Raw genomic sequence first — 27734 nt, 5'->3', positions numbered from 1 at the left:
GTGTAGTGTCTTATTTGTATAAAGTGTTCAATCCATATTTGTAGGATGAGGGAAAATAAGCTTTTTAAAATATATGTGATGGTTCACAAGGTTTCCTTAAACCAGTGGTTGCCAACCTTTCGGACCTCACGGACCATTGGTTGGCGACCGCTGCATAACCTCACTTTCACTCTCTAGGGTCTCTCTCATTATTCATCCCCCTGGTTCCTAACATCAGCTGCATGGTTGGACTCTAGTGCTTATAAGGGCAGATGGGAGATTTTTTTTTTTTGTTATCATTATTAAAGGGTCAGGCTGTGGATGATTGGCCCCAAAGATTGGATAGACCCAAATGAAATGGTAGAGGTGGGGATGGGCCCCAAAAGTAGTTGATGGAAAGAAGCCCATGGAGATAGTTCCTCTCAGGAGAAGTGCAGAAGTAGGTGATTAGATGTCCCTGATTGTAGGGGGGTGGGGGAGCACACCATAAACAGGGGAAAGGGGCAATGGTGTGGGTCAGAACGATCCTGCTACAGGTGTGGCCCAGCTACAGTGCGGAGTTAGAAGCAGGCCTCTGGTTGCACAGCAATAAAGACAGACAGGAAAGACTCAGAACTCAGAGATAAGAGTTTTTCGGAATTGAGGAAGAGTCAGGAGTTCTCAGAAGACACATATAGATTTCTGGGTGACATTAATAAGAAGCAAAGAAATAAGACAGAGGACTGGAAATAAAAGGATTAGAGGCTTGTCTTTGTCAAAATGTCAAAGGTCCACTTGTGTCAGAATCACACAGGTTATTTATTGAAAATGCAGAATTCTCTGCCCCACCTCAGTATATTGAGTTAGAATGAATAGGGCTGCTGTGGTAGCTCTATGATAAGGATAATATGATAGGCATTTGATAAGGAAAATTATAAAAGGGAACAGTACAAGAGATGAAATTAGTTATGAAAACATTGTGATCAGGAATCTTAGGGATGTGATATACCCTGTGAACCCTTTTGAACACAGAAAGATTTTGGAAGGTTTATTGATAGTGTAGTAAGAACTAGGTTTACTTGTAAATTCTCAATTCTGGCTAGCACTAGGGAAGGATTATATACACATATGTATGTATGTATGTATGCATGTATATCTTATTCTCCTTCATATAAGTATGTTATTTATGACTTGTTTCTGTATGTCTGTGAAGGTGGGTATTAGCGAAAATGTATGTTCACATTGTGCATTGGTAAAGAGACTTATAGTTTCCCCTTAGAGTGTATACATCTAATTCTAAAGAAGAGGTCAGAAATAGGTGCCCTGATAGCCATAGCTGACCCATAAGTCATTTATTCAATGAACAGTATCATCATTTTGAAAATTATAAAGTCATTGACAACTTTCAAACATTTGGAGATTTTGCTTAAAAATTAGATATCTGATTTTTGATAAATCTGAATTTATGGCAAGGCTAATTTCCACATTTCACATTTCAAGAGAATGGTGGCCATCTTCTTTGTATGAAACCTTCCTTTTTCGATTTGTCATAGTTTCCCCTTCCCCTACCCTTTCTTCACCCTTTGGAATTACTTGCCTAGTCCATCTATGAGATAAAATAATTTAATTCAGTGAATTGATTAATTCTTTAACCAACTAATTGGCCCACTCTATCAAGACAGATGATTAAGTACACTGATATAAAAATAGTGTTTGACTCATGCTCTTGACCCTCCCATTGATTATTCTACCCCGAGGCCTTTAAATAAATTAAATCCAACTTCTAGGGAAAATATGTTGGCTTTAAAATTTAATATATCAACTTTCCCCTATAAAATAAATATCCAAAGAGAAGAGAGTATAGTGAATGGTGATTTTCATCAATTTTTTTTCAGATCCAATGTAGATGTATTAATATGAAAGAGGACACAAGAATGTACAATTCATCTTTTTAAATAGAATAGAAATTCATTGTTTCAACTTATGTATTCTGTAATTTTTTTTTTCATGATGAGCATTTATCGTATTATAATTCCATGAACTGTAAAGGGTGGAAAAGAAACTGGACATGGCTGGGTTATCAGCAAAGAGGAAGGATTTCCACTGACAATTCAAATGAACTAACATATGCAGGAAAGGTATCCCAAAAGATTCAGCAAATAGTACTTACCTTACTAGTTGGAATGATGCCATTACATCCAGCCTACAGTTAATATCAGTAAGAGAAATTCTTTAAATATTGCAGCAAAGCTGTGAATATAGACAAACTAAAACTCTAAAAGAGGCTGCTTGATCCTCCTTCCTTAGTGGGGAGGAGTCACAGGCTGGCAGGCTATATGCCTCCTCCTGAGGAGTGCTAGACTTCTCACCCCCATCTGTGAAGCCCTGGGGCCCGGGGACTGATTTCAACATTGAAAGAGAGAATTCAGAGCCAGAGAAGCTGGGGTTAGTATCAGGAAACCCAAGGCTAGTGTTAGGAACCAAAGATAAGAATTAAGGAAAGACAGGAAAGAAAAGGAAAGTTACAGGATCAAAACAGTTAAGTGGATCTAGCCAAGTATTGGATGGACAGGGAAGAGCTGCTGAAGATTTCCCCCCACTAGCATGAACTGTAAATAGGAAATGTGATAATGGACACGGGGATATTGCATTTTATTGGCCTGGTAACAAGTTTTCTTTTTCTTTGTATGAGAACTTACCAGTTTGTGGCACAAAGCCACTTATCAAAATATTTAACATCATTTGTAAATGAAGCACCCATCTTTAAGTGCCATGGTTAAAACAATTGATATTTTTTTATCTCTAAATCAAGGGCAAAATAATTCTTGAAATTATTGAACTTGGTCACTTGCTATGGAGAAAATGCCAAACTACAGCAGCATAATCAAAGTTGCACACCTCACAACAAATCAGGTAAAAAGTACATCACTTTTGAAGAAGATAATAAAACCAGAATGAAAGCAAATGATTAACTATCATGTTCAAAGTAAAAGTAGGAGAGGAATTGGAAAATTTCTCTTTCAAAAGACACTGTTAGCTGTTACATAATATAAAATGCAGTCAGCGTGAAAGTACAATTATTCTTGCGTATGTTTTAGATAATTACAGGTGGATGAACACAGCTGGGATGGTATGGATCAGCTCTGGCCCACACTGACGACTTTTTGTTCTGTTTTTCAGTGAAATCCTATGCTCTCAGGTGTTAATGATTTTTTTACTCTGATTATTTTATAAATTAGAAATTTGTTTTGGGAGCAGTAGATAAAGAGCACCAGTGGTGTGCAGAGAAGGGTGGGTGTTACTATGCAAATAAAGGCAGGTGACATGCAGGTCCATCCATAGGTGGGTTTGTGTACAGGAAACAACTGGTAATGAAAGTACTTATTGTGAGCTTGAGTCAGCCATGAAGGAAATGGAGATTTTCAATAAGTTATATTTTGCCATATAACCAATGTGGGTATATGAATATTCCAGCTTTGAGTGAAAAAGAGCGCCCATGGGTTTTTAAGATGAGGGACGATTTTTAAAAAAATTTATAACAATGGTAATGCCACTCAAAGTATGTTACTATGTTTTAATGTCAGCATTTAGAAGACCCGATAAAACACCAGAGTTCATAATGAAGATCACATTGTGATATCACAACCAGAAATGGCTTGATTGTTAAGAGCTCTCTGCTATATTTTATGACTTTCATTTTTCATTGAAGAAACAAAATAATGACATATTGAACATCTTGACAATATCTAAAACTGCAATAGATGACAACTAAACAAAACTGAAGCTGAATGCTATCGAAGCACAAAGTACTAGAAGAAAACAAGTCTCCATTATTTCACAAGTAGAAATAGGCAATTTTTCCATTTTGGGCTGTGGTGTACTCGTTAACTTAGCATCTGATGGAGTTCTTAAAGTAGCATTACATGAAGATATTTCTCTGTAATTCTTAAGCCCGTGTGTGGGACATTGCTGCCATTGAGAATGACAGCTGTAAATTTGGAGTTTCACATTTAACAGAGATAAAGAATAAGAAAAGAAATTGAAACTGTCTGAATAGAAAATCTGATCTGTGCTCCAAGCTATTTGGTGTTACGTCACATAGGTGCTTTGGAAAATTTGCTGAAAGAAAAATTTATTTTTCATTGCTGTTAAACTGGTACTATTTTATAATATTTTAATTTTAAAAATAATCTAAAATCTCTGGTCTATGTGTGCACTAAATGCCGCATAAGTGGTCTGCAGATGAGGAAATGCTCAAAAACACAGAGCTAGAGAACAAGTCATGGTAAAAGGCTGGGTGCAGGGCCAAAAGGGAAATGGAGCCAGAGACTGGAAGTAATCAGTGCAACAGAGTGTGAGATAAACAGCACTGTGGAGATGAGTTTAGGGGATCCAGGATATTTTCCATGAGTCAGGCTGGGGTTCAGGACAGCTCCTAGTGCATGCTGGGGGTGTTGCTTTCAGTTAAAGGCAATAAAATGGGGCTCACTAGTTGAAATGCTCTGAAACTTTTATTTTCATAGTAGAATGTTATCTTACTTATCTTTAAACCATTCTTTCTCAATGCCCTTCACTTGATCATTTCATCCTGAGTGACCATCCCTGCACATCCCCCATCTGACAAATGCTCGTATATCCCAAGTTAAGGCCTGGGCCTCTTTTATTATTTTATTATTTCCATGGATGATTTTATGTATTTCTAGTTTTAAATAAATATTTCTGCCTCATCAATCTCTTTACTCATGGCCCATTTTTCAACTGCCCGGGACTCTGTTCTTAGACGAAATCTTCTCCCTAAAGGTGAGTTTCCTTAAACCCACAAACAAAAGTGATCTCTTATTTTGACTTATAGCCTACAGGTCCTCTGAAATTATCACTGTCACATACTTGTAATTACTTAATCATTTATCATGTATGTGTTGAATCCTTCACACTGGATTATATGCCCCTTGAGATTTAAAATTATATTTTCTTTGTTGTTTTTTTTTTAACCTTGCTCATCCTCATTTCTCCCTACAGTCTACAGTGTCTACCACCGTGGATGGTGCATAGTAGGTGTTCCAAGATATTAAGTTAATATATGAATAGGTAACCATTTCAGATACGTGCATCTCTGCTTCTGGCATTTCACTGGTAAAACAGAAATAAAATTACAATATAAAGTCCAACATATTTCTGTTCATTTGCCTGCCATAAGAGATACTATTCTTGGGATATAACATTTAACAGCTTTTTCAGTGTTCCTTTTTAAAATCAGACACTTTTATTAAAATGTACTGAGTTCAGGATGATATGCAAAGTAAGACATAAAGCTAAAGGCTAAGGGAAATCAAATTTAGCAAAATTTAGTAAGAATGTGGAAAAAAGAGGCTTTGTATATTTTAATCGTTGTTAATTCTTGTAAATAAGTACTTAACATTAAAAGAAATGTCTGTAAGTTTGGGCTTTTGCAAACCTACATGTCAAGAGCTGATGTTTTAGACAGCCTTATTACCTTAGTGACTTGATAAATTTCCTCTACTTAAAATCCTAATAAACTTGTAATCATTTAATGGAGTCTGTGCATTCTCTGATGTATTTTTATTTTCCTTGCTCAATTTGCTTACTTTTTCTTTCTTTCTATATAATAGATTTTATAAAACCTGTTGTTGGTTGTTCAGTGTTTTGGAAATAAAAATTGTGAGCTAATTGCAACCTTAAAAATCTTTAAGTGAATTAATTTATCTTAAACTAGTGGCCCAGTGCACGAAATTCATGCACATTAAAAGGGGGACCCAGAGTCAAGTCCCTGACCACCCACATGCACCTCAAAATCATGTGAGACCCAGACCCAGCTGCCCCCCCATTGGGCTAGGTCCAGACCCAGCCAGTCCCACCCTGTCAAGCCCCACCGGGCAGGGGGCGTAGCCTCAGGTCTCTTGGCCCGGTGCCAGGACAGGGGGTGTGGCCTGAGGTCCCCCAGATGGTGTGGGGGGCGTGCCTTGAGGTCCCCAGTCAAGCCCCGCCAGGTGGGGGCACGGCCTGAGTTCCCCCGACCCAGCACTGGGGGTTCACCTTGAGGCCCCTGTCAAGCCCTGCTGGGTGGGGAGCACGGCTTGAGGTTCCCTGTCAAGCCCCGCCAGGCAGGGGGGTGTAGCCTCAGGTCCCCTGGCCGGGTGCTGGGGTGGGGGTGCAGCCTGAGGTCCCCTGGCCTGGTGCTGGGGTGGGGGACATGGCCTGAAGTCCCCTGTCAAATCCCACCTGGTGAGGGGCGTGGCCTGTGGTCCCCCAGCCTGGCACTGGGGCAGGGGGAGCAGCCTGAGGTCCCCTAGCCCAGCACCATGACAGAAAGTGCACCTTGAGGTCCCCCGTCAATCCCCGCTGGGCGGGGGGTGTGGCCTCAGGTCCCCTGGCCTGGCGCCAGGGCAGGGGTCACGGCCTGAGGTCCCCTGGCCTGATGCCAATGCATTAGGTGCGGTCTGAGGTCCCCCAGCCTGACACCAGGGTGGGGGGCATGGCCTGAGGTCCCCTGTCAATCCCCGCTGGGCGGAGGGCATAGCCTCAGGTCCCTGCTGATTGCTCGTTAAGGCTCCTTAAGGGAACTTGGCCTCAGCTCTGGGTGCAGCCATCTTTGTGACGGAGTTATGGTCAATTAGCATGTTCCCTCTTTATTAGATAGGATGGGCTTGATGAGCTTGGGACCTTCATTTATCTCTCTTACAAATACACAAACACTTCAGAAAATACAATAGTTATTTGAGTCCTTAGAAAATACTTTTATCAAGATCACTCAACTAAAATAGATAAGAAGAAAGCGAACTGGAATACACATACACAGACACACTAACACACACACACACACACAGGAGCACATGCACATGTTCATATTTGTCATGCCTTTTATCTTGTAGTCAGAATGCATGGGTCAGAAACTAATGGGTGGAGATGGGAGTTGCACCTCTCATTATTACACCTAATTATCATCTGTAAGCATTTTTGTGTGCCTTTGCTGGGTCCCTGGGCTCAGTGTGTTTGGTGCTCCTAATGTTAAGGGAGGAATGCTTCACCAGATAACATAGTTATAGGTCCCATGAAATGAAATGGCTCCTATGTACCTATTGGGATTTTCCTGCCATTTAACCAACAGGCAGAGAATAGCATCCTTGTATTGGCAGGGGAAGTTGATCCCCATAATTGGATTGCCCAGCTGGTTTGGCTCAGTAGTTGAGCATTGACTCATAAACCAGGAGGTTGTGGTTCCACTTCCAGTTAGGGATCATGCCCAGGTTGTGGGATTGATCCCCAGTGGGGAGAATGAAGGAAGCAGCCAATCAATGATTTTCTCTCATCATTGATGTTTCTATCTTTCTCTCTCTTCTTCTCCCCTCCTCTCTCTGAAAGAAATAAAAACATATCTTAAAAAAAAAAGAAGAAATTGGATTGTTCTTCCATGGTGAAAGGGGGCAAAGAGAACTATATATATCTGGAATCCAAGGAATTCACTGGAGTGACTTTTGATACTCCCTTTTCCAATAGAAAAACCCAATAAAGATAGATCACTGTCTCAATTGCCAGGGGAATGAAATTGTGGATTAGAAGAAGGAAGCTATAATTACAATCTTAGGTCTTAGGAACCAGGTACAGGAAAAAAACACCCTGAAGCAACTATGATTTATGTTTCCTAATTATTTTTTTTCTTTTTACTTTATATTAAGAATGCAATATCAGCTGTTATATAAGGTTTGAGATGAGAGTATGACTGAATGGACATCACCTTATTATACAGTTGCCAATGGACTTCAACCATTTTTTACATTGGGGACATGAACTTTTCACCTGGACAAGGGCAAGAATAACTGCTGAGAGAAAAGGAAAGTTGACTGTGATATAAATTCATTCTTTATCTCAAGATCTACTCTCTAACCTTTTCTGCCCCAAGCAACCAAGTTGTAAGACTTAAATATATGCTCTTTTTTACCCTCCACCTTCTGGTTGGGTTTGGCAAATAAGTCGCCAAGGCTGTAGATCGGCACGAGAGAGAAAGATGAGGCCTAAGTGTTTACTCTTCTGTCTTAAGTTGCCTCTGGCTGGCCTCTTTGACTAAAGTTCAATATTTCACTCAAAGTAGCCTCTTCTACATGACTTGCCTCTAAGCCTATGGGTAGTTGCCTTTACTCTGAATTAGTTCACTAGCACCTCTGGTTTTCCTAGAACCTGTACACATGTTTGTAAGCCCCTCTCAAATTATCCTAATTTGTGTGACCATCTGCTTTTTGGTAGGGACATCACTGACATAATATCTTCTACAACTCCTGTCAGTAAAAGGAAACTACCCAGCTGGTGTGGCTCAGTGGTTGAGCATCAACCTATGAACCAGAAGGTCACAGTTTGATTCCTGGTCAGGGCACATGCCAGGGTTGTGGGCTCAATCCCCAGTAGGGAGCATGCAGGAGGCAGCCGATCAATGATTCTGTCATCATTGATGTTTCTCTTTCTCCCTTCTTCTCTCTGAAAGCAATAAAAATATATTTTAAAAAATAATTAAAAGGAAACTAGACCATGAATAAGAGTTCAAACTGGAGAAGAGGTTATGAATTGTGGTTTGGGGCTTTTAGAAGAAGGAAGAGTAAGAGCTAGCGATTAAGAATGTAGGGAAGCATTATGAATCTCTTTTAATTTTCTTTCAAGTATTTTCTCCCATTTGGTAGGTTGCCTTTTCTTTCCTTTTTTTTTCTTATTATACCCTTTTAAAATTGTAATTTTGTTAAGGAGTTTTGTATCTATATTTATAAAGCATTATATGGTATAATTGCCATATAATATACTATTTTTAGGTGTACCTCATAATGATTCAATATTTGCATATATTGTTAAGTGATCAGCACAATAAGTCTAGTAGTAACATCCATCATCACACATAGTTACACATTTTTTTTTCTTATGAGAAGAACTTTTAAGATCTACTCTCTTAGCAACTTTCAAATATATAAAAGTAGTGTTAACTATTGTCACCATGCTGTATTTTATATCCCGAGGAGTTATTTATTTTATAACCGGAATCTCGTATAGCAGGCCCATTCTAGTTCTGTCTTGTCATTATAACAATGTCAGCTTGTTCTTCAAAATTTTATAATTCATATTTAGCCTGATATCAAGAGTGGCACATAATTTATGATGCACAGTGAAAAATAAAAATGCACAGACTCTTGTGAAATAATTCATAGTAACTGCAAGATGGCAAAAGCAGAGCCATGGACCAAGTGCAGAGCCCCTGAGTGCCAGCCAGCCCCAGCCCCGGTGCTACTACCACTTGCATGCATATGGCACTGGCCCTGTCTGCAATCCGTGGATGTAAGGGAGAGATGCTGCCAACTTAAAATAAAAAAAGCAGATGTAAGCTACCAAAATCAAGATAAGCCTTAAGTAAAATACATATTTTGCCATAATGCCTGAAGGCAGAGAGAGCTGCAGTTATTCAAACTTTTTCTTTCTCCCTGAGGCTACTTATAAGAAGGTAGACACATTAGATTTCAGAGTTTGGCCTGGCCAGTGTGGCTCAGTGGTTGAGCGTTGACCTATGAACCAGGAGGTCACCGTTCAATTCCCCGGTTAGGGCACTTGCCTGGGACTGTGGCCTCAATCCCCAGTGTGGGGCATGCAGGAGGCAGCAGCTCAATGATTCTTTCTCATCATTGATGTTTCTTTCTCTCTCCCTCTCCCTTACCCTCTGAAATCAATAAAATTAACATTTAAACAAATAGATTCAGAATTTGGGGCCTTTGGGATACCGAGACAACGATTCTCGATGTTAGCTGCTAATTTGAATGTTCTGGGAAGCTTTAAAAAACAACACACACCCAATTAATTGTGTTGTGCTGGGGCCAATGTAGCTTTAACAACTTCCAGATGATACTAATTTGTGGTTGGTTTGTAAACTATTACCTTAATTTTTTCCTTCAGAGTTGGAAGTTGTTGGCAGTTTAGTTATTCCTGAAGAGAAGTTGACACATTGCTTTTGTTTTCTAAGGAAAAAGGTCTTTTTTCTGGCCTTATCCCTGAAGGATATTTTTTGCTGGATATAGAGTTCTGAGTTGACATATTTCCCCCAAAACACCTTAATAAAACTGGTTATCCCCTGTGGTGGTAGGCAGAAAAATAATCCCTCAAAGATGTAATGCTAAGGACCTATGGATAAGTTACCTTATTTACAACCATCCAGGATTACGCAGGTGGGCTCAATTTAATCACATGCGTTCTGGCACGTAGACAATTTTTGCCAGCTGTGGTCAGAGGGAGGCATGGATAGGGATAAATGGCTGGAGAGATGAACTGTTGCTTGCTTTGCAAATGGAGGGAAGGGGTCACCAAAAAGAGGGGGAGGCTCTAGAAATAGAAAAGGCAAAGAGCTGGATGCTCTCCTGGACGCCCCAGGAAGGAAACAGCCCTCCAGACACGTTGATTTTCCAGCAAGGCCATGTTGAAGTTCGAACCACAAAACTGTAAGGTAAAGAATTTTTGTTCCTTGAAGCCACTAAGCTTGTGGCGATTTGTTACAACAGCAATGGAAAAGCCACAGCCCTCCGTTTTATGACTGGTTTCTGTTTCTGGTTTTTGTTTAGCAGTCCTCAGTCATCCGAGTTGTTACTTTTTGTGCGATGTTATTTTCTCTGAATGTTTTCTGGCATTTTTGGTGTTCAGCAGTTTTATGAAGGCAGGGTTTTGTTTGAGTGTTCTTATTTGGGGGTTTGCTAAGTTACTTATATCTGTAATATTATGGATATTTCTCTGAATTGCAATATTTTAAGAATGATTGGAAAATGTAGTGAGGGTTAGATGGGTTGAAGAAAACTGTTCTTCTTTTTTAAGATCGTTTCATTATTCTGTGTCCTTGAAAATCCATATAAAATTTGGGATTAGTTTTGTCAATTTATGCAAAGAAATCACCTGGGATGTTGATAAGATTGTGTTGAATCTGCAGACCAATTTGGCAAGTATTGTCATTTAACAAGTTTAAGTCTTCTGATGTCATCCATATATTTGTCTTTTTTTAATTCCTATCAAGCTTTTAAGTTTTGCATTTCTTTTGTTATTTTTTAGTATTCTTCCTGAGACTATTTAAATAGAATTCTTTTCTTGATTTCTTTTTTTGATTTGCTTATTGCTACTGTATGGAAAAACCATAGATTTTAATATGTGGATTTTATATTTTGAAAACTCACCTAATGCCTTTATTAGTTCTAATTTTTTTTATTAGACTCCTTAGTATTATTTTGTTAATGTGTTATATTGCATGAATTGATTTTCAGGTGTTGAACAAAATTTGCATTCCTGGAATAAATTATATTTGGTCATGGTGTATAATAATCCCTTGGATGCGTTGTTAGGTTTGACTTAAAATATTTTGTTAAGGAGTTTTGTATCTATATTTATAAAGCATTGTTGTTTTTTCTTTTCTTGTAATGTCTGCAGCCTGAAAGCAAACCCCGCTAAGATGACATGTAAGGAAATCTCCCACCCCTGGGTTCTAGCACGCAGGCTAAATGGAAAAATCTTGGAAATTCAAAGGCTATGGGCAGAAGCTGATCAGGTGGTGGGAATACCTCCTCAAAAAGTGGTTAGAGGGGCTATTGCTTGTATGTGGAGTACTCCAAAACTTTGCTATCTTGCCAGGGAAGGGCTAAATTCTTGGTTCCAGGACATGTGTAGGGAAGTCTGAAGATAACTAGATTTTTATGAGATGTGGGGACTGTTAGTAAAGAGGAAACTATTAGTGATAGACTTTATCTCTGTCTCCCACTGTGGAGCCAGACCCAGCCTGTTGTTTTTTAAATATTTTTTTCTTTTAATTATTGACACTATTACAGATGTCCCTCATTCCCTCCCCCTTTTCCAGCTTCCACGCAGCCCTCATTTTAACACATCAAGTGCCTCATGCTCCAAAGTATAGTGACTTACCATCCTGGTTTGCTCTGGACTGAAGAGGTTCCCAGGAGATGGGACCTATGGTGCTAAAACTGGGAGAGAACAGGGCAAACTGGGCCAAGGTGGCCACCCTATTTCAAAGTGTCCTACGGCCCCCAGTAAAAATATTAATTGTCCCTCTACTTGGTCAGCTAGGTGGGAAGAAGAAAGCAGTGTTACTAGAATAACCCACATGTATGAAAGGATAATTAATCTCTAAACCTAGAGTTTCTCATACTGGGAGTTAGTGTAACAGGTTTTTACAGTTCTCTGTGGGAATATTATTATTTTTATTTCAATGATAAAGCTAAATGTAAGATTTTTTAAAAAAAGAAATCACAGAATGTGTCTAATAACAGGACATTGCTCAGAACCTTCGATGCCTGCATTTTGGGCTGTTTGATGTCTGGAAGCTCTGCTTCAGTTGCCGGGTCCTAACAAGTAAAAAGCAAAGTCTAACTCTACAATAAATACCAAGTGAAGGCCAAATGTCTTCCCTGCAGGTGATTCCAATAAAGCTCTCCCAGTCTTTCCACTAGAAAAGAGTTGAGAAAGTGGAGTTACAGCAAAACACAAAGTAGTGAAGAATGTAGAACTCAAAAGTCTGTATGTGTCATTGCAGTTAGTGGCCTTCGGGTTGAGATTCCTGGATTCGTTTGGGTGCAGTAGCATCATCAGTTATGTTAAATAACTGTTTCTAGTAATTATAGTTTATTGGTTTAGTAATTTTTTGAATTTTCATTTGGTTTTATTGTTGAATGAGAACAATAGTTTTAATTAGTTTACATTAAGATTTTTGTGCATACTGTACAAGTAACATAATTAATATCAACACTGAGAATATAGATTTTATATAAATACAGTGTTAATGTAAATATAAATAATGTTTTCTTTCTTTAAATGGCAGTATAAAGAGAAGTATGTACAGCCTTCTGAAGGTATTCTGACTTAATGCAGATACATTTCCATTGTAAAATTTTAGGCTCTGTTGAGGGAGATAGGATTCAGTAGGGAGGAAGGAAGAGAAAGTGGGAGGTCACTTTGTTTAAAGGGCTAGCATACTCTTTATAGTTAACTTCATATCTGATTTTCTGCCATGTTTGATTGTATTCTTTAGAATCCACAAACTTTTTATCTAAAGATATCTAGTAAATTAAGCCCATGGTCTTAGTGGCAAGATTCTAAGGAAATATAAGTTTTTAGGTGGAAGTCATTTGCGGGGTGGGGGGATACATCTGGTAATAATATGTGGACTTCTTGAATGTATAATAATATTGAGAAATAAATAATGCTTAACATATATTGATTGCTTACATGTCACATATTGTTCTGTTTATTAGACTCTTTTCCACAACCACTTATGAATAAGCTATTGTTATTTCCATTTCATAGAAGAAAAAGCAGAGGCACAGAAAAGTACAGTAATTTGCCTGAGGACACACACTTACAAATAATGAATCTTGATTTCGCAAGTATTCTGGTTTTAGAGTGCACACTCTTAGGCATTATGCTATTAAATGTGATTAGCAGTATCAGTATTAATGACCTATCTTAGAGAATACATTTAAGACTCTATGTAAATGCATGGAAATAAGTAATTAGCAATCAACAAATACCAATTTATAATTAAAGACAGATATTTGGTGCTAATTACTGAATGTGACATTAAAGTGAAAAGGGACAAGAAAAAATTTACGCTATAACTGAAGACTCTATTTTCTTTCACATTTATAATGTTAGCTGCACATTATATAACTAGTGATAAACTAGAATTTATTGGTGTCTTCAAGCATAAATGGGGATTCCCTTGACTAAGATTCCAAAAAGTTAGATGGCAGTGTTGTAAAATGTTTGGGATGTTGCATCTAACATAGCCACATTTGTAAAAGTGAAGAATATAAGAAAAGTGCAGGTGTTTGAGGAATAGATTATGTTCTATTAAAGTTCATCTTCCTAGGAGAAAATATTTTGCTACTTTATAGGCTTAGGTTGCACAATAACTGGAATTTTTGAACAAGCTAAAGTTATTACTGTCATTAATAAGCGTTCTTGGAACGTTTTATCATCTTCTTAAAGTAATAAACTCCATAGGAATGATCAATATAATACCTCAAAATTGTTTCCAAGGAGTATATTTAAACCTGGATTTATATTTACATATATCAGAAATATTTCTTCCTCAGTGAATAGCTTAAAAAGAGGTGTCTGTTTTTGTTTCTAGGCAAAACAGTGTAAATGGGTCACTTAAATGAAAAGACCAAGGTGATAAACTAGATAAAAGTAACTGGATAAAAGTAACTGGATAAAAGGGCTTAATGTCATCAAGAATGTATTCCTATCTAATAAAAGAGTAATATGCAAATTGACCATCACTCCAACACACAATATGGCCACCCCCATGTGGTCAAAGATGGCTGCCCCCATGTGGACACAAGATGGCCACCACAAGATGGCCGGTAGGGGAGGGCAGTTGGGAGGGACCAGGCCTGCAAGGGAGGGAGGTTGGGGGCAATCAGGCCAGCAGGGGAGGGCAGTTGAGGGGAACCCAGGCCTGCAGGGGAGGACAGTTGGGGGGAACCAGGCCTGCAGGGGAGGGAGGACAGTTGGGGGGGGACCCAGGCCTGCAGGGGAGGGCAGTTGGGGGGGGGACCAGGCCTGCAGGGGAGGGCAGTTGGGGGGGGGACCAGGCCTGCAGGGGAGGGCAGTTAGGGGTGACCAGGCCTGCAGGGGAGGGCAGTTGGGGGGAGAGACCAGGCTGGCAAGGGAGGGCAGTTAGGGGTGACCGGGCCAGCAGGGGAGGGCAGTTGGGGGCGACCAGGCCAGCAGAGGAGGTTAGTTGGGGGCGACCAGACCAGCAGGGGAGAGCAGTTAGGGGTGACCAGGCTGGCAAAGGAAGGTAGTTAGGGGCAATCGGGCCGGCAGAGGAGCAGTTAGGCGTCAATCAGGCTGGCAGGGGAGTGGTTAGGGGGTGATCAGGCTGGCAGGCAGAAGCGGTTAGGGGCAATCAGGCAGGCAGGCAGGCAGGCAAGCAGTTGAGAGCCAGCAGTCCTGGATTATGAGAGGGATGTCCGACTTCTGATGACGGGCAGCCGGACATCCCTCAAGGAGTCCCAGGTTGGAGAGGGTACAGGCTGGGCTGAGGGACACTACCCCCGCCCCCTGTGCACGAATTTCATGCACCGGGCCTCTACTTTATTTATATTTTGCAAGGTCTTTATTCTACTTGGTTGGTTTATGCTCATGCTTATTTATGTGAATCAAAAATAGGTTCCATCATTTCAAGAATTATATTATCTTTATAGCTAGTGATACCAGAGAAGCAACAGAGCTTCTTAGATGGGGAAAGTCCTCTGAATGATTTCGATTTAATTCATGTTTTGACTTAATTCCTGTCACTATCTCAGATTGAATTACTATGTTCTATAATGGGGAGCTCTGATTGGCCACTCTGGGTCATGTCCCATTCTTGTGATGGGAGATAGAGCTCTGCATTTGATAGAACATCATATGAAGTGTGACTGAGTCTGTTCAATGGACACAGATACTTGAAAAGAGCTTACATAATATTCTATGAGGCTCCTTTTTTTTGGGGGGGGGGGCAGACATAGCAGGAAACATTGTCTTTTTCTGATACTATTGCTACATTGGTAGGATGTAACCATGGGTAGCCAGTGGCCATCTTGCTTGTCATGTGGATAGAGCCTATCTATAAAGCTTGGTCATCCTTAATATTCTTTAGTGAATATTTTTGGCTCCCTGAGTTTTAAGCACACAGTAGATTTGTATTTCCAGACCCCCTTGTGATTGATGGCATTTTGTTACTTGCTCTGGACAATAAATCATGAGAGAAAATGATGTATCACTTCTGGGTGGAGAAATTAATTACTGATGTTAGACTCTCTGGAGTTCTTTCCATTAGGTATAGCACTTGACAACACTGGAAATGTTTGCTCCCACCAGTCAGAATTATTCCTGAGTTATTACTCTTCGATAATTACTGAATTATCCCTGAATGATAGGGCCTCCTTGTTGGGTCCCAGTGGACATTGTATATAATAAAAGGCTAATATGCAAATCGACCAAATGGTGGAACGACCGGTTGCTATGATGCGCACTGACCACCAAGGGGTAGATGCTCAATGCAGGAGCTGCCCCTGGTGGTCAGTGTGCTCCCACAGGGGGAGTGCCGCTCAGCCAGAAGCTGGGCTCACGGCTGGCGAGCACAGTGGTGGTGGTGGGAGTCTCTCCTGCCTCTGCAGCAGTGCTAAGGGATTCCTCTGAATTTCGTGCACTGGCCTCTAGTATGATATAAGCAAGAAAAGAATCTTTGTTCACTTTTAAGTCAATTCAATTTTGGGCTTGTTTGTCACTGTACCATGATGTAGTCTATCCTGATAATCCAAAAGCTGTAAATTCCCATATTGCTTTATTGTATTCACTCAATCTTATAACTATTGTATGGCTCAAGTGCTAAGGCAAATATTACAAGCATTTATTTTTGTATTCTTCTCATAATCAGGTCTTTAATTTTCATATCAGATATATGAAGAGGGTTCATTATAAATTGTTGCACATCTTCCTAAACATTTGTGATTGACTCCACTGAGTGTCTTTTATACAGCTAAGTATAATTTATTTATCAGGAGATACTAATTTTTCCTTCATACATTATCAGTTCCTAAACATTAAAACATTAAACACTTCCTTCCAAACCTGGTTTGCATTAAAGAAAGCCTGAATGAAAGGGATTTATGCTGTAGTGCAACATTCTAAATTAGCAATACTGAGACTTGACCCTGTACAATTTTCTAAACTTTTCTACTATGTTGAAATCATAAGTTTTATTGACGTATAAGCTATATTTATCTCCTTTCTTTCTTCAGGGATTCTTTTACCTTGCAGAAGAATGTCAAGGAAACAGTAAGTTTCTGTCTTTTATTAACCAAAGTTAAAAGACAACAGAAATTGCCCCAATGAAATATTTAAGAATGACATTAAGATAATATATAACTTCATGTTTATCTTTCTGCAACTGAAAGTTTCAGTTGAGGAATCAAGTTATAACAGATGGAAATTTGGAATGTGAGTTGTAAAACCAAGATTTAAATTTTCAAAGGAAATAAATTAAAAACAGGTTTCATAGCTCTAAGATACCTTCATCAAAAAAAGGGTAACATAAGAATTAGGTTGTTAGAGATTTTTCAGGAATTGGTGCAAATGATGTCTTTGGTGTAAGCTGTGCAGTGATTCCTGCTCTTGACAGAAGGTTGTGGAAGCATGTCTAATGAAAAGCACTTCATCAGGCCCATGGAGATTTTGAGATGGGATTCCTGTAGCTACAGTCTGGGGGACTGGCATCTGATTATAGTGGCTTTGCCAGTGGAGTTGCTGTGACTAGATTTTTATTGGTCCCAGTTTCTCTGGGAAAAGGGTGAATGAGTTGTACCTTTGCATCAGAGGATGGACAAATGAGAGATCTAATCTGGAGCCATTTGAAATCCAGCCAAAAAGTTATCCTGAAAGTTCTGTGAGCTCCCCAAAGAGAGTCTGAATGTGGTGAATGGCTAAAAATCAATGGGCTCAGTTGGAGCCGCTGGAAGATTGATCCTGTGGGTCTTAGGAAAGAACAACAGAATGTTCCCAGTTGGGAAATCTCTGAAGAAGGCGCAAAATTACTTAATAGTGAAGGAATAAACTTTAAACATCTGCCAGGCTAAGAGAATGCAAACCTAGCTTAGAATGAGGCCATTTAAGTAAGAACTTGCTTCTTTTTCTTCCCTTTCCCACTACCTAGACCCTCTTGTTTGCAGAAACAGTGATGGGAGTGCTTCTAAAAGGAGTTGGCCTCTAGCAAGGGCTAGCTCAGTGGTCGGCAAACTCATTAGCCTACAGAGCCAAATATCAACAGTACAACGATCGAAATTTCTTTTGAGAGCCAAATTTTTTAAACTTAAACTTCTTCTAACGCCACTTCTTCAAAATAGACTCGCCCAGGCCATGGTATTTTGTGGAAGAGCCACACTCAAGGGGCCAAAGAGCTGCATGTGGCTCACGAGCCGCAGTTTGCCGACCACGGGGCTAGCTCAAGGAGAGGGGACGGTACAGCCAAGTCTAGACTATGATAGGCGGTTGGACTTTTTTGCTATGGAATTGAGAGAGTGCTTGGGACTTAAAGCGGCCTAGACTTCCATCTTCTCTAAGAGAAATCAGGGGAGAACAGCTCCATCAGCAGGTTTAGAGAGACAAGAAAGTAGCTCCTATGGGCACACACCCATGGGACATGTTTGTTCAGATTACTGGTTATGTTCATTAAGTCTTACATTTGAAAACAACAACAACACATAGCCTTTCTAATCTCCAAATGATACTTTTCACTAATTTATTACTTTGATTCTAAGTTGCATTAATTTTTCACATATTTAAAATTGACATGTACATTTAATGTGAAAATTTGTCTTCTTTCCAAAAATGTTTCCAAAATATTAATAATGCATCTTAGAATTGCTTGGGTCCTAGGATTTAGGAACTGCATTATTAAAAAGATGTGCTGTTTTCACATAATAGTTTACATAATTTTATATTAAATATTGGATCGAGTCACTGAGGGGGCCAAAATAGTTATTTAAATATCTGCAGTACCAATATAAATTACTTTGATCTTGAAATTTCCACATAAAAATCAACGTAGTATTTCTTGAAAGTGCAATCCTTAAGCATCCTACTTTCAAATAAAAAAGGCTCTACTGGTAATTTAAAACAGTAAATTGTTTTGTTAATTGCAACTATAGTTATCTGACTTTTAAAGAGCTCAAGGCTCATTTTATTCTTAACTTTGTTTAAATGTACAACGAAGAATCATTGGGCTCATCTATACTAATAAAAGGGTAATATGATAATTAGACCAGATAGACGGATGTCTTCTGGACATTCTTCCAGACATCCTTCTGTATAAAGCCATGGTGGCCAGCAGTGGCAGCAGCAGTGGGGTGATGGGGGCGGTGCCTTTCCCTGATCAGCCCAGTCGCCTCCCGCAGAGGGAGGCCAGACTATGACTTAGGCCCGCTCCCCACGGGAAGCAGGCCTAAGCCATCAGTAGGACATTCCCTGAGGGCTCCCCAAACTGTGAGAGGGGGCAGGCCAGGCTGAGGGACCCCCTACCCAGTGCATGAATTTTCATGCACCAGGCCTCTAGTCCTATATAATAAAAAGCTAATATGCAAATTAACCAAAAGGCAGAACAACTGATCACTATGATGCACACTGACCACCAGGGGGCAGACGCTCAATGCAGGAGCTGCCTCCTGGTGGTCAGTGTGCTCCCACAAGGGGAGCACTGCTCAGCCAGAAGCTGGGCTCATGGCTGGCAAGCACAGCAGCAGTGGCGGGAGCCTCTCCTGCCTCTGCGGCAGCACTAAGGACATCCAGTAGCCATCAGTCGGACATCCCTCCAGGGCTCCTGGACTGAGAGAGGGCACAGGCCGGGCTGAGAGACCATCCCCCCCCCCAAGTGCATGAATTTTGTGCACTGGGCCTCTAGTTTTATATAAGAAGAAATAAAAGTCTTGATATGTAATTTATTTGCTTCAGATAATGTAAGTGTTGTAGAAGACTGAAGAAACCCAAGTGACACTTAGAGAAATGGAATTATACAGCTTTATTATGCCAGAGGTCTCAGCGGAGTCACCTCCAAAATCTGAGCAAACCAATATGGTGGAAACCCCTCTTTTATCCCCTTTTGGTGTCTTTGTCCCCCAGATATGGATTATACTTCCGAACCTTTTGTGGGCTTTGCAAAAAGCCCCATGGGTTGGGATGGGGGTCTTGAAATCATATCTAAGGGCCTGGCCTGGCGCCAGCACTGATAACCCCCCTCTGGGGGCTGTGTCATGGTTTATGGCCTCTGTGAAATGTGAGCATTTAGGTAACAGGTCTTGCAAGATCAGTTTGTGGAGAAAGGGGCAATGACTTAATTATAGGTTATCAAGAACGTACATTAGAATGCTGGCACAGATTCAGATTGCTAGCCCCCCTAAATATCAGGGTTACATTGGAATTAGCCTTTTAGCCTTCTCATAAGTATAGTGTCAAACTGAAATGCTAATTTCTCAGGTTCCAGTCTAGTGTGTTTTTTTTTTTCTTTCTGATATTTAGAGATACATATGGTGCATCAGAAAAATATATCGCATTATTGGAAAAAATTGCATTCACAGTAACTGTCCATATCAATTACAACTTACATTCATTTCCAGATGTGTAAAAATGAATATTATTCAGAATGAAGAGAATATAATACTCTATGCTGTAAGATACTAATAATTTAACAAATGAATCATGTTTGTTGAACCCTGCTCTCATTAAGGAAATATTTGGTGTGGGGAATACACAAAAAAGTATAAGACACAATTTTTACTCTCAAAGAAATGACATTTTATCTGGAGATCTGTGAAAAATAACATGCACACAGGACCACATGGTAAGAGCACAAAAGGGGCACAGATGAGGAATCTCATCCATTCTCACAGCTTTACTAGCTACCTAGAGTGGGGTGATTCCAAAATTATTGCTTCCAGCCTTGACCTCCTTGGTAAGTTTTATTTTTATGTTTTCCATATTTTCAACTACCTCTTATACATTTTTATCTGATATCCTCAGAATGACTCAAAGCATTATCTTCCCCCAACAACCTTGGTCCTGCTTCTGTATTTCTTCTTTGTAAGGTCATTGCAGTTTCTCAACAATGAAGAAAAACCCTGCATTCCCCCCAAACCCTCTCCCCAGCAGAGCTGTCTACCTGCTCTCTATCTATGAGTCTGTCTCCATTGTGCTTGGTAGGCCAGTTTGTTCATTAAATTCCACAAAGAGTGAAATCATGTGGTACTTGCCTTTCTCAGACTGTCTTATTTCAGTTAGCCTAATGGTCTCCAGGTCCATCCATGATGTAGCAAAGGGTAAGATATTCTTCCTTTTTTATGGCAGAGTAATATTTCATTGAGTAAATGTACCAACAGCTTTGTTTTTTTGTTGTTGTTCTCCCCTTTCTGCCCCCAACAAAAAGGTAAAACCCTTCTTAAATTATCCTTCCCTTTAGAAATTCACAGGGGGCCAGTGGCTCCTTAGTAATTTCAGGATCATTCTGATGACTCTTCTGTAGTGCTAGGGTTTTGCTGGAGGAGTTCCTTCTTGATATCACTAACCACTTTTCTGCTGACCTTGAACTAGCCGGAGACAGGTTATATAAGTCATTCTGAGCTTCTGCAAAGCAAAGTGTGATTAAAACCCCAAGGATGGCTTAACATTTTTTTCATTTCTTTGATTTTTAATAGCATAGAATAAGAAGTGTATATATCCTGGCCTTTTCAATACATCAGATAATTTTGTGTAAAGGAACCAATACCAGAGAATTTGAATTCAGTAGCTTTCCATTCTGATCAGCTAATTTTGTGTTACCTGAGACCAATTTTACTCCTTTACCTCAATCAGATTTGTGGGGCTTTTTAGATAAATGTGAGTGAGGTGGAGTAATAATTGGTGCAGTTAATAAGCCCACTAACCTACATTTTCTCGATATCTGAATGGTATTCTGGAAATGGGATGCAGTGGAGTGAATAATGACCTGGAAAGTGCTAAGGAAACAATCCCAGTGGCAAGGAATGGAAATCAATATGCTCCCTTCTTCCTGCGCACCATTGCCAGCAGCTTTGCTCGTTGTTTGTTTTTTTGGAACCGACATGGTACTCTTCCCACAAAAGGGGTTGAGTTAAGATCAGAGACCACGCATGCCCTCAAGTGTAAGTGATTTCCAAGCTGACAGAATTTAGGGATCACTCCTGGGCGCGAACGCCTGAAAGACTTTTTCCATCTCAACTTTTGGGAGATCAATCAGTTCCTTTGTACAACGGAAATGAGCCCATAAAAAGGAAACTGGGATAGAAAGCTACTTGTAAAAATGCATTTCATTGGAAAATAACGTGCTCAGGCTCTTAAGTTAGCAGCTGAACTTTTCAGTGCGGGAATATAAAAATAGGTCAAGAGACACATTAAAATAGATCACGAGGTGACTGTTTCCAGTGACTGTCACGGGTAAGCCAGCAGCAGCATGTCACAGATAATATGCGTTTTCTTCCTAGACAGTTTCAGCTGTAACTAGATAGGCTCAAAGTGGCAGTCATTCATAAACCCGTAGGTGGTAATAGAGTTTTTTTAAGTCCATTTTTTCCCCCTCACTCAGTCTAGTCTGCCACCCTCTTTATAGACCATTTTATTTGATAATCAACACTTGAGAGAAAGACAGGTGGCCATGCCTCTTAAGTACCTTTGTGGCTTCCTGGATAGAGCGCTGGCTTACAAAAGCTTCTCTTCTATAGATATTCCTTTGGCTATGTTGAAAATTCTGGTATAAAACTAAGTAAGTACAGTAAAATGGAATGAACCTTAAGAATTTAAATTAGAAACAGTACATTCTCTATCTAGTGCAGTATTTTAAAAAAATTAATTCAGTTGTCGATATTTTAAAATAGGAAGATTTCACACACATAAAACTCAAATTCCCAACTTCCCTTTAAGAATTGGAAAATTGTATTGCATTCCCACGTGACCAAAACCAGCTGTTACTAAGTAGTGACAGCTCTCTCCAGAGGGTTAAATTGTAAAAGTGCAAAATTTCACCATATTGCTTTGTTTCTTAATCAGAATTTCTGGTCTGCTTTACCTGTCTAGATTGTATTAGATATTTGAGTTGAGAATGCCAAATGAATGCATGCAATTTTATTTTGTTAAGTGCAGATGGCTAATCAGAATTCAGTTGCTGCTTTTCTAAACCATATAAGTAGAATTAAGCCTTACAGGTTTTCATCCTACACTCCCAGCTCTGTTCTGTTTGATTCTGTTTGAAGTTTGCTACCATAGAACAGCAGTTAATTTGCCTCAGTCTGGAGAGGAGATGTGGCAAAGAGAATTGTGTGGAAGTATATTTCCTGTGGCTACCTGTCTTGGGAGGTCTCTTAGATGGGATGAGACCCCTTTTAAAGCAGACGCTTGAGGCAGGAAAAAATAATTATCCTGCTCTTCAAAATTGCTACAGTCTTTCGGGAGGGCAGTTTATTAAGAAGTTTATCAAAAGCCTTAAAAGCTCATATATCCTTTAACTCAATAATTTCATTCCTAGAAATAGACTTGAAAAAATAAGCAGAGATGGGCTCAAACATTTATTGTGATGGTACTTATAATCACAAAACATAGGTACAATCTTGAACATTAGAATAAATTCTGGTATATGCTTATGAATTGAAGCTATGCAGCCACTGGAAATAATGTTTACAAGAATGTTCAACAGTGATTTATCATAAAATGGACAAAGGCAGTAAGATTCCAATGATCTGAAACTCGCACTTGCTTGCAGATATACAGAAAAAAAGGAAGGCTCTCATAACAAAATATTAATAGTAATTATCTGGAATAGTGGCATTTTAATTTTTTTCTATAATTTTACATTTCTGCTATGAATAAATGATTTTTATAACTGGAAAAGTACACTTAATTTAAAATCTTTTTCTCTATTACTCTTCTGATTTTCTCTCCCAACATCACTGCTTTCCAATCTTCAACAACAACTAGAGTTGAAAAATGAATAAAAAGGTCAGAATACTGTCATGAAGTGATTGAGATTAGAGAATCTTAATCAAGAGCCAGGCTGCTCGAAATTTCAGTTCAGATGTTTTTGGCTATATGAGCTCGGGTAAGTACTTAGAATTTCTGTGCCTCAGTTTCCTCATTATAAAACAACTATGCGATAATACTTGTAGGGTTGTTGTAAGTATTAAGTAAGCTAGTATTTTAAATAACTTAAAATACACTGAGTGGACAGATTATTATGATCTCTGAATGCATAATAATCTGGCCACTCAGTGTATATCCTATATAATAAAAGGCTAATATGCAAATTATCCCCTCAACTAGGAGTTCGACCAGCAGGCAGGCCGGCCAACCGCCCATGTCCCCTTCCACTCCCCAGGCTGGCCGGACCCCCACCCATGCACAAATTCATGCACTGGGCCTCTAATATATATATACTAGAGGCCTGGTGCATGAAATTCGTGCATGGGGGGGGTGTGCCTAAGCCCAGCCTGCACCCTCTCCAATCTGGGACCCCTCGAGGGATGTCCGACTGCCCGTTTAGGCCCGATCCCACTGGGCCTAAATGGGCAGTCAGACATCCCTCTCACAATCCAGGAATGCTGGCTCCCAACTGCTCACCTGCCTGCTTTCCTGATTGCCCCTAACTGCTTCTGCCTGCCAGCCTGATCACCCCCTAGCCATTCCCCTGCCAGCCTGATTGATGCCTAACTGCTCCCCTGCCAGCCTTGTCACCCCTAACTGCCCTCCCCTGCAGGCTTGATCGCCCCCAACTGCCCTCCCTTGCAGGCCTGGTCCCTCCCAACTGCCCTCCCCTGCTGGCCATCCTGTGGTGGCCATCTTGTGTTCACATGGAGGCAGTATCTTTGACCACGTGGGGACAGCCATCTTGTGTGTTGGAGTGATGGTCAATCTGCATATTACTCTTTTGTTAGATAGGAGGCCTGGTGCACGGGTGGGGGCCAGCTGGTTTGCCCTGAAGGGTGTCCCGGATCAGGGTGGGGGTTCCCTTGGGGTGTGGGGCAGCCTGGGCAAGGAGCCTGTGGTGGTTTGCAGGCCGGCCATGCCCCCTGGCGACCCAAGTGGAGGCCCTGGATCTGGGATTTATTTATCTTCTACAATTGAAACTTTATAGCCTGGAGTGGAGCCAAGGCTCCTGCTTGCTTTATGGTGGCAGCCATTTCTGTTGGGATTTATGTATCTTCTATAATTGAAACTTTGTAGCCTTAAGCGGAGACCAAAGCAGGCCAGGGCTGCAGAAGCTTGGTTTCCTCCATCGCCGGGGGCAACCCTAGCCTCCTGCTCTTTCCAGCTCCGTGGCTGCCGCCATTTCTGTTTGGATTTATGTATCTTCTATCATTGAAACTTTGTAGCCTTGAGTGGAGTCCTAGGCCGGCAAGGGCAGGCGGAAAGCTTGGCTTCCTCCATTGCCTGGGAAACCCAAGCCTCCCTCCTGCTCTCTGTGGCCACAGCCATCTTGGTTGGGTTTATTTGCATATTGGCTCCTGATTGGCTGGTGGGCCTGGCTTGTGGATGTAGTGGAGGTATGGTCAATTTGCATATTACTCTTTTATTAGATAGGATATAAATACACACACACACACACACACACACACACACTCTCTCTCTCTCTCTCTGAGTGGCCAGATTATTATGCGTTCAGAGATCATAATAATCTGGCCACTCAGTGTAGAGTCTTGTATATTTTAGATGCTTTTGTGCTTATTGAATAGATCCAGTATAGTAGGAGAGCTTTAGTTTACAGATGTCCATTGCAACCTTATAAAATTTAGGTTGTAAAGTTTTTGAGAGAATAAACTTGTTTCCCTTGGATTTTTGAAGTGACCCATTGTGCTTTCTGGGCTCAGGTCAGAGTTGTTGGAAGTGGCATGAGTAGTCTGGTGAATGTGTATCCAATATTCTAGAATATTTTCTAGAGCTCCTTAATGACAGGGTCAGGCTCCTGAGCCCTGCTGGAGATGTTTCAGCTTTTTGTAGTGCAGCTTTGACTAAGAATGATAGAACTTAATGGATCAATAAGGAGGCCATAAACTCAGATCAAACTGGAAGGATGCATGTTTTGCTTATCTCAGAAGAATCTGAAAACATTAGTTTAACAGGCAAGTGGTGATGTTCTGGAGCAAAACTTAGAAAAATAAAAATTATTCTTGCTTCCTTTCTGATTGATCTGTCATCTGCGATGGAGTCCCCGCCAATAAGTAGATTTTCATGAAAACCCTCACAGGGAAGACCATTACTCTCGAGGTTGAACCCTCGGATACAATAGAAAACATGAAGGCCAAGATCCAGGTTAAGGAAGGAATTCCTCCTGATCAGCAAAGACTGATTTTTGCTGGCAAGCAACTGGAAGACGGGCGTACTTGGTCTGACTACAGCATTCAAAAGGAGTCCGCTCTTCATCTTGTGTTGAGAATCTGTGGTGGTGACAAGAAAAGGAAGAAGAAATCTTATACTGCTCCCAAGAAGAATAAGCATAAGAGAAAGAAGGTTAAGCTGGCTGTCCTGAAATACTACAAAGTGGATGAGAATGGCAAAATCAGTCGCCTTCGTTGGGAGTGCCCTTCAGATGAATGTGGTGCTGGAGTTTTTATGGCCAGCCACTTTGACAGACATTATTGTGGCAAATGTTGTCTGACCTATTGCTTCAACAAACCAGAAGACAAGTAATTATATTTGGGTTAATAAAAGACATGAACTAAAACAAATAAATAAATAAAAATTATTCTTGGAGGTTTTCCTAACCACATACTAAATACAGATGAGATGTTGAGATTGACTCATATGCACTAGTCTAGAAACTGTAGAAATGGGGGTATTTTTATTTTAATGGAAAATGTGCAGTTTCTCACTTGGAAATATCCATAGTCTGAGGCTTCCTGTCTTTAAGGAGCTTAGAGCAACCATCCCTAGACTTTGCTTTTGGAGAGTATCTCTAGATCTGTTCATGCTGCCTTCAGGTCTCTGATCAAGTGTCCCTTATGGATGAGGCCTTTTCCACCTACCTGATATAAAATAGCAGCCCCCTACATATCTTCTCTCTCTCTCTCTCTCTCTCTCTCTCTCTCTCTCTCTCTCTCTCTCTCTCTCCCTGTCTCTCTCTCTTTCTAACACACACACACTCTTTATAGCTTTAACCTGGCTTCCTTTCCCTCTATGGCACTTAAAATTTTCAAAATGTTCTAAAATATTAAATGTTTACTTGTTTGAGTGTTTATTTTTGGTCTCTTCCCATAGGAGTGAAAGCTTTACAAGGATAGGGACATTAACCATAAGCCCCCAATTTCTAAATGAACATATAAAGTATAGATGGTTCTGATACATATCCCTATGAGAAAATGATAGGAATTCCTGTATCAGCAGCATATTTTTAAGGTCACAGACAGATATCATTGCTTCCACTGGAATGAACTATGTGAAACCTCTTGTTTAAAGAATCAAAGCTTACTGGATTAGGTGCTACTTTATCCTTAAATTCTTTTCTGACCTTTCTAGCTGCAAATTTCTTTAAAGTCACATGATGCTTGATTGTTTTCTGATGATAGAAATCATCTACACTAATGTAGTGTAGCATAGTAGTTAAAAGTGGGGGGTGAAAGATTCAAGTATATATGTGAGTTTTTTATTAGATGTACATACTTGGGAAAACTACTTTCTCTTAGTCCTGGTTCCTCATTTTTAAAATGGGGATATCAATAATACCCACTTGCCTGACATTATAAGCACTCACCATACATTAGTTATTGTTGTTTTTTTTTAAAATATATATATATATTTCAAAGAGGAAGAGAGAGGGAGAGAGAGATAGAAACATCAATGATAAGAGAGAATCCTTGGTTGGCTGCTTCCTGCACGCCCTCTACTGGGGATCAAGCCTGGGCATGTGCTTGACCGGAATCGAACCTGGGACCCTTTAGTCCACATGCCGATGCTCTATCGACCACTGAGCCAAACCAGCTAGGGCTAGTTGTTATTCTTGTTATGTGGTTGGCTTTGTCCTTCCCTTGAATGTGAATTCTCTAGGAGAAAATCTGTTTGGTGTATCATACTTCTGGTTGCTCTATGTTGTAGATTCCCAAGTCATGTTTGCTGAATGGATAAATATATGAATGTACTTCACTGATCAGGTAAAAATGATTCATCAGGGAAAGAAAAACAGATCAGTATGCCTGGGCATACTTGCTTCC

The 27734-nt window shown here is 40.1% G+C and overlaps 1 protein-coding gene across 1 annotated transcript; it reads left to right on the top strand.

Annotated features, from left to right (window-relative positions):
• Nucleotides 1-22195: 22195 nt before the first annotated feature.
• Nucleotides 22196-26217, top strand: LOC308251870 (ubiquitin-ribosomal protein eS31 fusion protein-like; the record flags this gene model as incomplete). The annotated part of the gene is made up of 2 exons (XM_080675536.1): nucleotides 22196-22291; nucleotides 25753-26217. 2 exons carry the CDS (start codon nucleotides 22196-22198, stop codon nucleotides 26215-26217), a joined length of 561 nt encoding a protein of 186 aa, XP_080531662.1.
• Nucleotides 26218-27734: the final 1517 nt, after the last annotated feature.

Source organism: Plecotus auritus (genome assembly GCF_963455305.1).
Source record: "Plecotus auritus genome assembly, chromosome: 6".
Lineage (NCBI taxonomy): Eukaryota > Metazoa > Chordata > Mammalia > Chiroptera > Vespertilionidae > Plecotus > Plecotus auritus.
This window is presented reverse-complemented; position numbering and strand designations above follow the sequence as displayed.